Raw genomic sequence first — 13,646 nt, 5'->3', positions numbered from 1 at the left:
GGGCCCAACACGTGAAGTCTTACTCTGATATTATGAAAGGTTTGAAATTTCTTGAAGATCCCCTTGGTTTTTCTGTGCTTCTCACCCTTCTTCAATAAAATGAAGACACATAACCATTTGATATAATGTTATAATTTTGAAATAGATCACGGTAGTTCTAAAAAATTAGAATTTATCAATTTAAAAAATCGTAATAATTTTCAGAACTTACATATAGATCTAATTTCACAACTTTAATTTTAAGATGTCGAAGTTAGAAATTCTCGGATAAGATTCAATATTAATTCTCAAATTACATTTGATCGGAAATTTTCGGACCACACCATTAGAAAATGGGGCAAAAGCCACTTGCCTTTCCTCCTATATTAGAGCATCTTCAACTGATATGTCAAACGTACCACATAGAGATTTAACAGTTAGAAATAACATCTTACATCATTCCAACTGATGTGTCAAAGCTGATGTGGAATGAAGGTTGGAGGTTGAAATGTTATTTTTGATATCCGAAAAGCAAGATGTCAAATGAATATTTTATTATTATTATTTTTTTAAATTGAAAATAAATCAACACTAAAATGTAATAAAATAATAATTTAATTTGACATATCGGATAGAGTGTAAAGCTGTAAGATGTTAAATTGCCATATCAGCCATCAAATTTAAATTTGATGTCAAAAATAACATCTCAACCTCCAGCCTTCATTCCACATCAGCTTTGACACATCGGTTAGAGTGATATGAGATGTTATTTCTAGCTGTTAAATGTCTATATGACACTTTTGACACATCAGTTGAAGATGCTCTTAGCTACATATGCTGTACATTTGTGCTTTTAAAAAAAAAAAAAAGAAGATCATGGCACCCACAAAGGGCGTGGTGAATTTTAAATGTTGGAAAACGCACCCTTCTATTAGCCACAATTAATATTGATTAACATATCTAAATTGTGCTCAGTACACGTAGAGAACCTACAAAAGGTCCCACTTAAGTTTGGGTCTATATCTAGCCACAATTAATGTTGATTAACATATTTAAATTGTGCTCCGTATAGAGTGTTTGACAGGATCCAATCCATCCTCGAATTTTCCCTCGAAATCCTAAGGGATTTTGTGGTTGTTGCATACTCTCATTTTTATTTTTATTTTAATTTTTTTGATAAATATCATGAGCTGTCTGGGTTACTTTGGGTGCACCTCGACTAATCCCCACTTGCATAATTGAGTCTACCGTTGGCCACCAGATGTTGCAACTGCCCGGATTCGAACTGGGGAGCCAACCCAACCGAACTTCCACTGAAAATTTGGCATTCATGGATTCATTTAGTATAGTTGATTTAAAGATTACAATCATTATTTATTTTAATCTTCATGATATTAGTTTTAGCATATTTCATTGTAATTTAATTATGTTTTAAGGGACTTTTTAAGTGCCTAACTTGATGGTTTCATTTTAATTTAGTTATATAAATCAATATTTTTCCCATATTCTTTTGGGTTAACCAAGCCTGCTACCTTTATGCGGTTAAGTTGTATTGGCCATTTGTGGCTATAGTTGTTGTCGGAAGACAATATTTCCCTTGAATTGATGATGTTGATGTACCCCTTCTGAAGTTGTACAATTTTCATACATGTATTGGTTATTGGTAGCTAGATTATGAATATAATTTTCACTTGATGATAAAATAAACAACTAGCAACATTATATTTGTATTTTTTTTTGTTTAATTTTAATTAACAAATAGCCACGTTGATTTGGGGACCATTAAACTGCTAGCGAAGTCGACAAATACATTTGCTCATGTGATAATGATAAAAGTAGAACGAGAATATCTTTGCAACCAAAGGAATTGCAGTTGCCCGTCTCCAAATGGTAAAATGCAGGACGTATCATGTTTTTAATGTCAATCTAATTACGTATTCAAATAAGAATTCAAGTTGAAAGCTTTGACAATGTAATAAACATTAAAAAAAAGTATTTTCCATTAAGTACAACTGCGTACTTAGAGTCAGAGACTAGCTTTGTTATTTTAAGTCTTCTCAAGTAACCAACAACAATCTGATTCACCACAATTCAACCAAGAAAACCAAAATTGGTCCAAACAAAAGACAGAGATACAAAAATTATCTACAACAAAGAAAAAGTCTTAGGAATTTGGAGGGAGCTGAAATTGGACTTCATTTGAATTGTAGCCTACTCATTGCAAAATCGAATCACATTTCAAACATCACCAATGCAACACAAAATATCACAAGAACCAAGAATCGTCACCATTACCATATATCTAGACAGCAATGTCATATCAAAGCCAAATAACTTTGCGTGAAAGAAAAGAGAGCATTTTCTTGATCAACTCTCAGAGGTCATACCCCGTATATGGTTTTCAAGAAAGAAGATATTGCATATATATACCATTTTTGCTAATCTTTTTTTTAAAGCAATTCCATTTTTGCTCATCTTTTTTAAAAAAAACATTTCAGTAGGGTAAGTCAAAAATGGACCATAGCCATAGCCATAGCAGAAGCATAAGCAGGAGTTTTAGCAGAGCAAGTTGGAGAATGGAAGAAGCGTTTGTGAGTGCCTCGCACTCTCGGAGAAGCAGCCACGTGGATGAAGATGAAGAAGCTCTGAAATGGGCAGCCATTGAGAAACTGCCCACATATGATCGGCTAAGAACAAGCATCATCAAGTCCTGTGTGGAAACAGAACCTCAAGGACACCACCACAACAACAACAAAGTGGTGCATAAGGAGGTTGACGTTCTAAAGCTCGACATAAACGACCGTCAAAATTTCATTGACAGGATTTTTAAGGTTGCAGAGGAAGACAATGAGAAGTTCTTGAAAAAGTTCAGAAGTAGAATTGATAAGTAAGTTCTACCATGATTAAACTTAAGTGCAACCGGTATATTCCTTTTTTTCTGTCTCTCTCATCTCTTTTTTTGTTGATATTTAGTAGAAAGCCATTTTCAATAACTCATATTAAAACATTTACTCTCACATCTCTCACAAAAGTGAAACTCACTTGCAGTCTCACTTATGCTAGTGAAGAGACATAATATTAAGAAAAAAAAAAGTTTAGTAAGTTATTAATTATCACTTCTCTCAATATAGGAAATGTCCTAAAAAAATAATTTTTTTTCTATATCTCTCATCTCTTCTTTTTGTTGATATTTAGTAGAAAACCATTTTTAATAACTCATTAAAACATTTCCTCTTCGAGTAAATAATCACATCTCTCACAAAAGTGAAACTCACTTGCAGTCTCACTTATGCTAGAGACGAGACATAATTAAGAAAAAAAAAAAGTTAAGTATATTATTATCGCTTCTCTTAATAGCAAAAATCTTTAAAAAAATATATGAATAAAACAGACGCAATGCGTATGCCTTTCGCATTAATGGATGCAGGACCCATTAATATTTGTGATTCATGTAACATTTCGGGGTAGAGGTTTTCGGCCTTTAGAATTTGTTACATGAGAGATTGATGATGCATCAACAATGTCATCCATGTATCATCACTTAGATATGGTTAAATTTTATTTACTTAATTAATTGCATGGTCGCTTTCATACATAATTTACCATTGATCGCTTTCGTTTGTCATTTCTTTGACCTTGATTAGAGGCCAAATGGAATATGAAGATGTGAAAAACAAAAACTAGCTTAAGTCGCTGTCTTGGTGAGCATAGTAGAAGGCTTGTGTTGCTTAATATTGTGTCTCAAGGGACAAACAAATTAGGTCAAGAAAAGAACTTTCAGGCTACTCTTTTATTGTAAAGGGAATCAAATTGGAGCATATTAATTATGAGTTAATTAATTAATTAATTTATTTATTTGCTAATTAATGTGTTATAATTGATTACAGGGTTGGGATCAGACTTCCAACAGTGGAAGTTAGGTTTGAGCATTTGACCGTTGAAGCTGATTGCCATGTCGGCACCAGAGCTCTTCCCACCCTCCCAAATGTTGCTCGGAACATTGCAGAATCAGCTCTTGGCTTAATTGGGATTAGATTGGCTAAGAGAACAAAGTTAACAATTCTCAAAGAAGCCTCTGGCATTATTAAACCATCAAGGTAAGGTTTACGGTAACTAATAATTCGAAATTAATAATTAGATGAGGTCATTAGTTATTGATTTTGATTAATTAGAGTTTTTTTAACCTTTTTTTTTTTTTTTTTTTGGGTTGTAGGATGGCCCTTTTACTAGGTCCCCCATCCTCAGGGAAAACAACCCTTTTGCTGGCACTAGCTGGGAAATTGGACCCAGGCTTGAAGGTCAGGGGTCAAAAGACACTGTTAATAAAATAGGGTTTATTACAATAATAATAATAACTTTTTTAAAAATTATTTATTATTTATAAATATTGAACAGGTTAAAGGAGAAATCACTTACAATGGGTACAAGCTAAATGAATTTGTGCCGCAGAAGACATCTGCGTACATTAGCCAAAATGATGTTCATACAGGAGTTATGACAGTCAAAGAAACCCTAGATTTTTCAGCAAGGTGCCAAGGGGTTGGTACTCGATATGGTAACTCACCAAACCCAAACTCAAACTCAAATTTGGCTCTCTTTATTTATTCATTCATTTATTTGTAATTTTGGAAATGAATTTGATAATAATTGTTAAAATTATATTCGTTGGGTTTTATATATGTAGAACTTCTTTCTGAGCTTGCTAGAAGAGAAAAGGCCGATGGAATATTTCCAGAGCTAGAAGTAGACCTTTTCATGAAGGTATATAATATTTATAGTCATAAGATTTATTTATCCAACATCCAAACGTCTGTGTAGGAGAATTTCCATCTAATATGTAATCTATTTTATTTTTTTTTGGCAGGCTACTTCAATGGGAGGAATTGAGAGCAGTCTCATTACTGATTATACTCTAAAAGTAAGTATTTCTTAATTATATATTTTTTTTCTTCAAATTAATTATTAAAGGTAGTGACAAAAAAAAAAAAAAAAAAGTGCCAGTGCCACCGCCTTGGTTTGCTTTTATATTAATTACGAAGAGATTTTCCACAACCAGATCATGAATGAAAGGCACAGGTCACCAACAATACCAAGTCAAATTAGTTTTTGTTTTCGACAAAATTTTCTCCTCACACACCTACTTTGCTGACTGCTGTCTATCTGAACAGTCTTGGATAATGAGGGCCCTTCTTTGCACTTTGGTTGGTGACCAACCATGCTTTTAATACCAATTTACTAAAACACCCTTTACAATATCTTGCTAATTAAAATAGTGATGAAGCGCATGACCTCATGTAATTGCGGACATGATTTTGGATTGAATTTGGAACAGATTTTGGGGCTTGATATTTGCAAGGATACAATTGTTGGAGATGAGATGCAGAGAGGGATTTCTGGTGGGCAGAGAAAACGAGTTACCACAGGTCAATTCCCACCTTCGTTTTTTTCTTTTGATTTTATTAACAAAAATGGGGTCCCTGTGTTTGAATTTTCTTTGTCTTTGAGAAAAGCATGTCTCAAATTATTATAAAGGATCCCCCAATCCAATTAAAATAAAAATATTTTATAGGAATAGAATTTCTAACTATTGCAGTTGAAAATTTAAAAAGAAAAAGGGACCCCCTTCTTTTTGTTTTTGTTTTGTTCTCCGTAGAACAATCCCTCTTGAGTCTTGAAGGGTCTTTCTTGGACAGGAAATATTTTATGAAGAGCAATTTAACGATTTTTTATTATTATTAACAGATGAGTGGAGAATCAAACTTGTGAACTCTTCCGAGTTTCAACGATGAAAAGAGTAATTCAACTACTTACGTGATACAAATAGAATTTATGAATTCCTTCATCTTTCCAAAGGACCATAGGACCATAAGTTGTTGCTAAATCAATTCGAATGCCCTAATGGACCAATATAAATCCTACAAGACATACCTTAATTTATTAATAAGTAGATTCTAATGTATATATTGATCATATGAAGACAACTTTAAACAGTTAATTTTTTCAGGTTTTTTTTTTCTTTTTATGTTGATTAATTAAATTTATTATTGTACCGTCAAAATTTTCTAAGAAAATGAAAAATGAAAAATCTCAAATTAGGAGTCATAGTATATTATAAAATAAATATTTCATATAAACTTCATATGTGCAATTTTTTTTTTTTCATAAATGTTTTCTTGTATTAAAAAAATATTTAAATGTGCGTGTACAATTACAATGTGTTGACAAGCTCAAATTAATATGGTGAAATACAGGTGAGATGATTGTGGGGCCTACTAAAACGTTGTTCATGGATGAGATCTCAACGGGCCTAGATAGTTCCACGACATTTCAAATAGTGAAGTGCCTACAACAAATTGTACACATCACTGAGGCCACAATCTTGATGTCCCTACTCCAACCTGCTCCTGAGACGTTCGATCTCTTTGATGACATCATCCTTCTATCGGAAGGCCAGATTGTCTACCAGGGCCCACGTGATAACATTTTAGAGTTCTTTGAGAGCTGTGGATTTCGATGCCCCGAGCGAAAGGGAACCGCTGATTTCTTGCAAGAGGTAAAATCTTGATAGGTCTGACTTAATAAATATGATAGGTTGTGATCAGTGGTTGAGATGTTGTGGTTTGGTTTGGTTCGGTTTAAGTTTTAAATCATATGTTGAATAATGAAACATCGCAATTTGAATTAAACGTAGTAAGATAAACAAATTACACTAATTCATTTAATGATCGGATTGGTTCAGTCAGATCACTTTCTAAGCAATTAAGCAATTTTTTTAGAGAGATATGTCATTCAGATACGAATACCTTAGCGATTTTATTTTATTTTTTCATATTAAAAGGTTAATATCAATGCTGAGATGAAATAGTAAAACGATGATACCAAATAAGAAGATGTCATTGTTAAAATAAAATAATAATAATATGGCAGCTTAGTTCGGTTTAGACAATTTCTAAATAAGTCAAACTAAACTAATTGCAATTTGGCTCGACTCTGTTCAATATTACATTTTTAGTGTAAAAACGAATCAAACATATCCGGGTCTGATTGGATCGGTTTGAATGGTTTAAACAGTTTGAACAGTCCATGCAATTGTGCTAATCTAAATCCATAATTTTGATGGGCCAATTTTCCAACCCATAACTGTATTAAACTTTCTCAGGTTACATCAAGAAAAGACCAAGAACAATATTGGAATGACAGAAGGAAGCAATACAGATACGTATCAGTTACAGAATTTGCAAACAGGTTCAAACGCTTCCATGTGGGCATGAGGCTCGAAAATGAGCTCTCAATCCCTTTCGACAAGCCTCGCGGCCACAAAGCAGCTCTTGTGTTCACAAGATATTCAATACCCAAAATGGAGCTTCTCAAGGCCTGCTTTGACAAAGAACGGCTGCTCATTAAGAGGAACTCCTTCGTCTACATCTTCAAGACGGTCCAAATTATAATAGGTGCATTTATAGCCTCCACCGTTTTCTTGAGGACCGAAATGAACACTAGGAATGAAGATGATGCAGCAGTTTATGTTGGTGCACTTATATTTTCCATGATCGTTAACATGTTCAATGGTTTTGCTGAGCTCTCTTTGACCATTGCAAGGCTCCCTGTGTTTTACAAGCACAGAGACCTACTCTTCCACCCTGCTTGGACTTTCACTGTCCCAACTGTCCTGCTTGGGATTCCTATATCCATCTTGGAATCTTGTATTTGGATAGCCATTACATATTACACCATTGGATTTGCACCAGAAGCTAGCAGGTACAAAATTTGTATGCTTCATCTCATTTATGTCTTTGGTTTTTCAAGGAACTCTGAGTTTGAATATGTCAAAATATTTGCAGATTTTTCAAGCATCTATTGTTGGTATTTTTGCTCCAACAAATGGCTTCTGGGATGTTTAGGCTTATTGCAGGAGTCTGCAGAACCATGATCATATCGAACACTGGGGGTTCTCTCACCGTGCTCATTGTTTTCATGCTTGGAGGTTTCATAATTCCTAGAGGTTAGCATGAAACTGAATATTGAATGTAGTTGTCAAAGCAGTCAAAAACCTACAAAAGATGAGCACGGTTAGTACTTCACTGAATCATCAATGAGTTTGCTTCATTTTTTACAGGTGAAATTCCCAAGTGGTGGATTTGGGGATACTGGGTTTCACCTATGACATATGGCTTCAATGCTATGACTGTAAACGAAATGTATTCTCCGAGGTGGATGAACAAACTGGTATGCCATACAAGGCACTTCCTTGCATGCATCATAGATGAGCTAGATTTGTTTAACAAAAAGGTTAGATTCTAAAATGGACTTCATTGTGTTGCAGGCTTCAGATAATGTTACCAGCTTGGGTGTGGCAGTGCTAAATAACTTTAATGTTTACCCTGACCAATACTGGTATTGGATTGGAGCTGCCGCTATTCTTGGGTTTGCAGTTCTCTTCAACGTCCTTTATACGCTCGCGCTTATGTACCTAAACGGTAAGAATCAACATTCCTTTTATGTCAAACACGGATTTTCTTCTTTTATTTGTTGTTTCAAAGTGAAGATTTTAATGCTCTTGTTTCAATAAACTAGCTCCCGGAAAGCCACAAGCCATAATATCCGAAGAAGTGGCAAACGAAATGGAGGCAGACCAAGAAGAATCAAAGGAAGAACCAAGGCTTAGAAGGCCCCCGTCAAAGAAAGACTCATTTTCTAGATCTTTATCCTCTACTGATGAAAACAACTCAAGTAAGAAACAGAAAACTCTTGGCAATTGAAGTGTGAAAATAATTTGTTATTCAAGTTTCTTATTGGACTCAAAATCTTTTAGGAGAAATGACAATCCGGAGAATGAGCAGTCGATCCAATGCCAATGGACTAAGTAGAAATGCTGATTCGTCTCTTGAAATCACCAGTGGTGTTGCCCCGAAGAGAGGAATGGTTCTACCCTTCACTCCTCTTGCAATGTCCTTTGACAGTGTTAATTATTATGTGGACATGCCCAAGGTAAAAGATATTTCTTTTTCCCTCTACACTCTTTATGAACCTGAAACATCATATTATATTCCAACTTCACTACTTTGCACAATAACAGGAAATGAAGGAAGAAGGAGTGGCAGAGGACAGGCTGCAACTACTTCGTGAAGTAACTGGTGCATTTAGGCCTGGGGTCTTGACTGCTCTAATGGGGGTCAGCGGGGCTGGGAAGACAACTTTGATGGATGTCTTAGCAGGAAGAAAGACCGGTGGGTATATTGAAGGGGACATTAGAATTTCTGGGTACCCTAAGAAGCAAGAAACGTTTGCAAGAATTTCTGGTTATTGTGAACAAACAGATATCCACTCACCCCAAGTCACTATCAAAGAGTCACTGATTTACTCAGCTTTCCTTAGGCTCCCTAAAGAAGTCAACAATGAGGAAAAGATGGTAAAATCATGCCCTGCAATACTTCTCCGAGCAATCTATAGCGTGATTATTTAAATTCTGAAATGCATGCTCTTTGTTTTATGATAATTGCAGATTTTTGTAGATCAAGTGATGGAATTAGTCGAGCTAGACGGTCTCAAAAATGCTTTAGTGGGGCTTCCAGGAATTTCAGGGTTGTCAACTGAACAAAGAAAGAGGTTAACAATTGCAGTTGAGCTTGTTGCTAATCCCTCAATCATTTTCATGGATGAGCCAACATCAGGTCTTGATGCAAGGGCAGCTGCAATTGTTATGAGGACTGTTAGAAACACTGTGGACACAGGGAGAACAGTTGTCTGCACAATTCATCAGCCTAGCATTGATATCTTCGAGGCCTTTGATGAGCTGCTACTGTTGAAGAGAGGAGGACAAGTTATCTACTCGGGACCCTTGGGCCGCAATTCTCACAAGATTGTCGAATATTTTGAGGTATTTTGCCTTCCGAAACTTTTTCATTTTCTTAATGTTGCACAAACAAATAAACAAATGCAGTATTATCTAAGTCCGTACTTATTGATCTATTCCAGGCAGTTCCTGGTGTGACAAAAATCAAAGAGAAGTATAATCCAGCCACATGGATGCTAGAGGCGAGCTCGGTATCAACTGAGCTTCGGCTTGGAATGGACTTTGCTCAACACTACAAATCATCTTCCTTGCACCAGTAAGTAAAAAACAAACCAAAAAGTTTAGAAATACTAATAGTTTGTAGGGTCCAGAATTTGGCTGACTTTTGGGAAATGTAAATTCTTCTCTATGACCAGGAGAAACAAAGCTTTAGTAAAGGAGTTGAGCACACCACCAGCAGGAGCAAAAGACCTCTATTTTACGACTCAGTATTCTCAGTCATCATGGAAGCAGTTCACGTCTTGCCTCTGGAAGCAGTGGTGGACTTATTGGCGAAGTCCTGATTATAACCTTGTTAGATTCTTTTTCACCTTGGTAGCTGCACTTCTGCTTGGAACTATTTTCTGGAAGGTTGGCACTAAAAGGTATGCGCTTATCTCTGCTTAACTAGTTCAAAACTTCAAGTAGGGCTCTTTTTGCTACAGAAAAAAACCTCCGAGAGTTTACATATACTACTGAGCTATTTGTCTTTGTTCCATATTCAGAGAAAGCACAGCTGATCTTTCCATGATTATTGGGGCTATGTATGCTGCTGTGCTTTACGTTGGAATCGATAACTGCGCAACAGTTCAGCCAATTGTTGCGATTGAACGAACAGTTTTCTATCGAGAAAGAGCCGCTGGGATGTACTCTGCATTACCTTATGCACTGGCACAGGTAAGTGAGGGGCCTTATATGCTTACAGTAACTAAAATTTTACACAAATTAATCATCCAATTCACAAGACATTATTATATCATAGTTTTGTGCTATCAAATTGTCCACCTCAATCTAACTGATTCAAATAAAACCATATATATGGCTTGCAGGTCATTGTTGAAATACCATATGTGTTTATTCAAACTACATATTATACAGCGATAGTGTATGCTATGGTGAGCTTCCAATGGACAGCAGCAAAGTTCTTCTGGTTCTTCTTCATCAACTTCTTCTCATTCCTTTACTTCACATACTACGGAATGATGACCGTTTCCATCACACCAAACCACCAAGTAGCAGCCATATTCGCAACTGCATTTTATTCGGTCTTCAATCTCTTCTCAGGTTTCTTCATCCCAAGACCCGTAAGTAGTAGTTTTCTTCTTCCCACAAGCACCTACTTTCAAATTCAATTATAAAAAAACTCATGTGATTTCTTGGTTAACATTACCAAAATGGTGACCAAGTAATCGAAACTCATTAAACGTATGCTAATGCGAAGTTCTTTACTTTGGAATTTTCAGAGAATACCCAAGTGGTGGGTTTGGTATTACTGGATCTGTCCAGTGGCATGGACAGTGTATGGATTGATAGTGTCGCAGTATGGTGATATTGAAGACACCATTAGAGCACCTGGGATCACACCTGACCCTACTGTGAAAGGGTACATAGAAGACCATTTTGGATATGATCCAAACTTCATGGGACCAGTGGCTGGGGTTCTGGTTGGCTTCACACTCTTCTTTGCCTTCATGTTTGCCTACTGCATAAGGACACTGAACTTCCAAGTTAGATAGAAACATTCTTGTTATATTGTACGTGTTATATATGTTACAGAAAGTGAGACATGTAAATATATGTAAGAATGTACCCCAAGAACAGGGGGCAATGCTTTAAGCATGATGAATTGTTCTCTTGAGAAAGTAAGTGAGTTATATATATATATATATATATATACCTTTTGTTTAAAGTTGCTGATTTTTTGTTACCGATGATGAAGATGAGTTTAGTTGACAGCTCCTTTAGATTGTATTTGAAATGTTAAGTGTCTATCTTGTAATTTGTTTGTATTACTACCAATACCAAAGACAGACGATATTGTTTAATCACATTATAAATTTTAGTGCCTTTTATTTTTATTTTATGCTTAATTATGTACATGCTCCCTGTGCTTTCAAACTTATCTCAGATTACCACCTGTGTTTGCAAACGTCTCAAAGTACCCCCCAACCTTTCAAAAACCGTCTCACGTTACCTGTTCCGTCAATTTTTTTGACGTTCCGTTACGAACGTTGGGCCCCACTTCCTTTTTTCTTCTTTTTTTCTCCTCCATCACCCCCCCCCCCAATATTCGAGAACAGCAGCCCCTCCCCAATCGGCAGATTTTCAATCGCTTATTTACCCTGTAAAACTCAGAAATTTCTCCTAACCAACACAACTAGCAGCAAGAACAACTCGAGAGGTTAAAAAACCATACCTGGATTGAAGCAAATGGTGCTCAGAATCGCCCGAACGAGTGATGGAGATTTTGGGTAAAAACCGGCCAATTTCTTGCTTGTTCCGGCGATCTAGACGGCGGTTGGCAGCGTCTGAGATGTGAGGCTGGTAGAGGACAACGTGTTGGTTCTTTTGATACCCATGCTGTCGCTTGGGGTGGCCGGAGGAGGAGATGGCGGCCCAAAAACTGTTTGGATGAACAATACCAAAGGGGAAAGGCTGCTGTTCTCGAATGGGGAAGAGCTGCTGTTCTCGAACAGTAATAAAAACTTAACAAAACGTCAAAAAAACTGACGGAACGGGTAATGTGAGACGGTTTTTAAAAGGTTCGGGGGTACTTTGAGACGTTTGCAAACACAGATGTTAATCTTAGATAAGTTTGAAAGCACATGGGGCATGTATATAATTAAGCCTTTATTTTATGGTTGAAATTTGGTGCATTTTTATAGTCAAAGAGTTAGCAATGTTTTTTGGCTGGAGTAATTGAAGTCATCATTCATTCTATTCTATTACTAACTTCTTGACAAAATTCCTAGTAAAATTCCTGTTCAATCCCAAGAATTAGCAGGCTATTGCTGAAATACCACATTATTAAGTGACCTAATGCAGTGTATGCTATGGCGAGGTTTCAATAGACATCAGCAAAATTCTTCTTTGTGAACTTCTTCTCATTTCTTTAGGGCCGGGTTAGATGGATTGATTGCAAATTTAAGAAAATAGATGACATTATAACGTAAAATTGTTTGTTGAAGTATTACAATCTATATATGCAAAGATTTAGACAAAAAGAAAAGGAAGAAAACAAATGGAATTCAAATGATTTCTTTCAGATGTAGTCATTTCAAATGTACCACATCTAATTATTTCAAACACCACGCCCGTAGGCCTTTGGGCTCGACCTCTTGACATAGTCTTGATTTAGGCTTGACTTTAATCCACTAGGTCTTTAAATTCAGGTCAGCTTCTCTCAAGTGGGTCTCAAAAGGAAAATTCAGGAATAGACACCTTAAGAGTAGATTTCGCCCCTCAAAGACGATGTCTCGGTACATTGTCATCATTTCATATTATGTCAAGAATTTGGCGTGATGGCCCCTTTTTGCAAATTAATAGCTAACAATTTTCCACATTATCAACAAATGAATTCATAAAATCAATACACCAATTAAAACAATTGAACTACGAGAAAAAACATCTTCAACAGCCTCTTCAACAGCTTGAAATTATAAAATCGGTGAGCCAACATCAGAAAAACTCTCTCCAACATCTTATTCAACCTCAGTCATCAAAGTTGCAACCTCTTTCTCTCTCTTTAGGATGGTAAGTTGATTTTGGCTATTCAAACATTTAATTTTACTTCGGAAAAACAAAACCTACCTTGAAAATGTTAAAAACATGTTTT

At 35.9% G+C, this 13,646-nt stretch overlaps 1 protein-coding gene across 2 annotated transcripts; it reads left to right on the top strand.

Moving 5' to 3' along the window:
• Nucleotides 1-2,540: 2,540 nt before the first annotated feature.
• Nucleotides 2,541-11,676, top strand: LOC117621359 (ABC transporter G family member 36-like). 2 transcript variants are annotated; one of them, XM_034351787.1, is made up of 21 exons: nucleotides 2,541-2,866; nucleotides 3,867-4,076; nucleotides 4,193-4,277; nucleotides 4,375-4,534; nucleotides 4,664-4,740; nucleotides 4,844-4,897; nucleotides 5,312-5,402; nucleotides 6,231-6,532; nucleotides 7,139-7,737; nucleotides 7,821-7,981; nucleotides 8,096-8,205; nucleotides 8,303-8,456; nucleotides 8,554-8,709; nucleotides 8,792-8,967; nucleotides 9,056-9,388; nucleotides 9,482-9,856; nucleotides 9,955-10,088; nucleotides 10,189-10,416; nucleotides 10,537-10,708; nucleotides 10,861-11,115; nucleotides 11,275-11,676. In XM_034351787.1, the coding sequence occupies exons 1-21, from the start codon at nucleotides 2,556-2,558 to the stop codon at nucleotides 11,545-11,547; spliced, it is 4,416 nt and encodes a 1,471-aa protein (XP_034207678.1). In that variant the 5' UTR covers nucleotides 2,541-2,555; the 3' UTR covers nucleotides 11,548-11,676. The 2 variants fall into 2 exon arrangements, with proteins under 2 accessions (XP_034207678.1, XP_034207679.1); XM_034351788.1 differs by lacking the exon at nucleotides 8,554-8,709.
• Nucleotides 11,677-13,646: the final 1,970 nt, after the last annotated feature.

This window comes from Prunus dulcis, chromosome 3 (genome assembly GCF_902201215.1).
Source record: "Prunus dulcis chromosome 3, ALMONDv2, whole genome shotgun sequence".
Lineage (NCBI taxonomy): Eukaryota > Viridiplantae > Streptophyta > Magnoliopsida > Rosales > Rosaceae > Prunus > Prunus dulcis.
This window is presented reverse-complemented; position numbering and strand designations above follow the sequence as displayed.

Excerpts from the sequence above, each read along its gene's own strand:
- LOC117621359 (XM_034351787.1), top strand. The coding sequence starts at position 2,556 with ATGGAAGAAGCGTTTGTGAGTGCCTCGCACTCTCGGAGAAGCAGCCAC. Across the intron at positions 4,077-4,192 it reads GGCATTATTAAACCATCAAG|GATGGCCCTTTTACTAGGTC; the intron begins GTAAGGTTTACG and ends TTTGGGTTGTAG. Across the intron at positions 7,738-7,820 it reads TTTGCACCAGAAGCTAGCAG|ATTTTTCAAGCATCTATTGT; the intron begins GTACAAAATTTG and ends AAATATTTGCAG.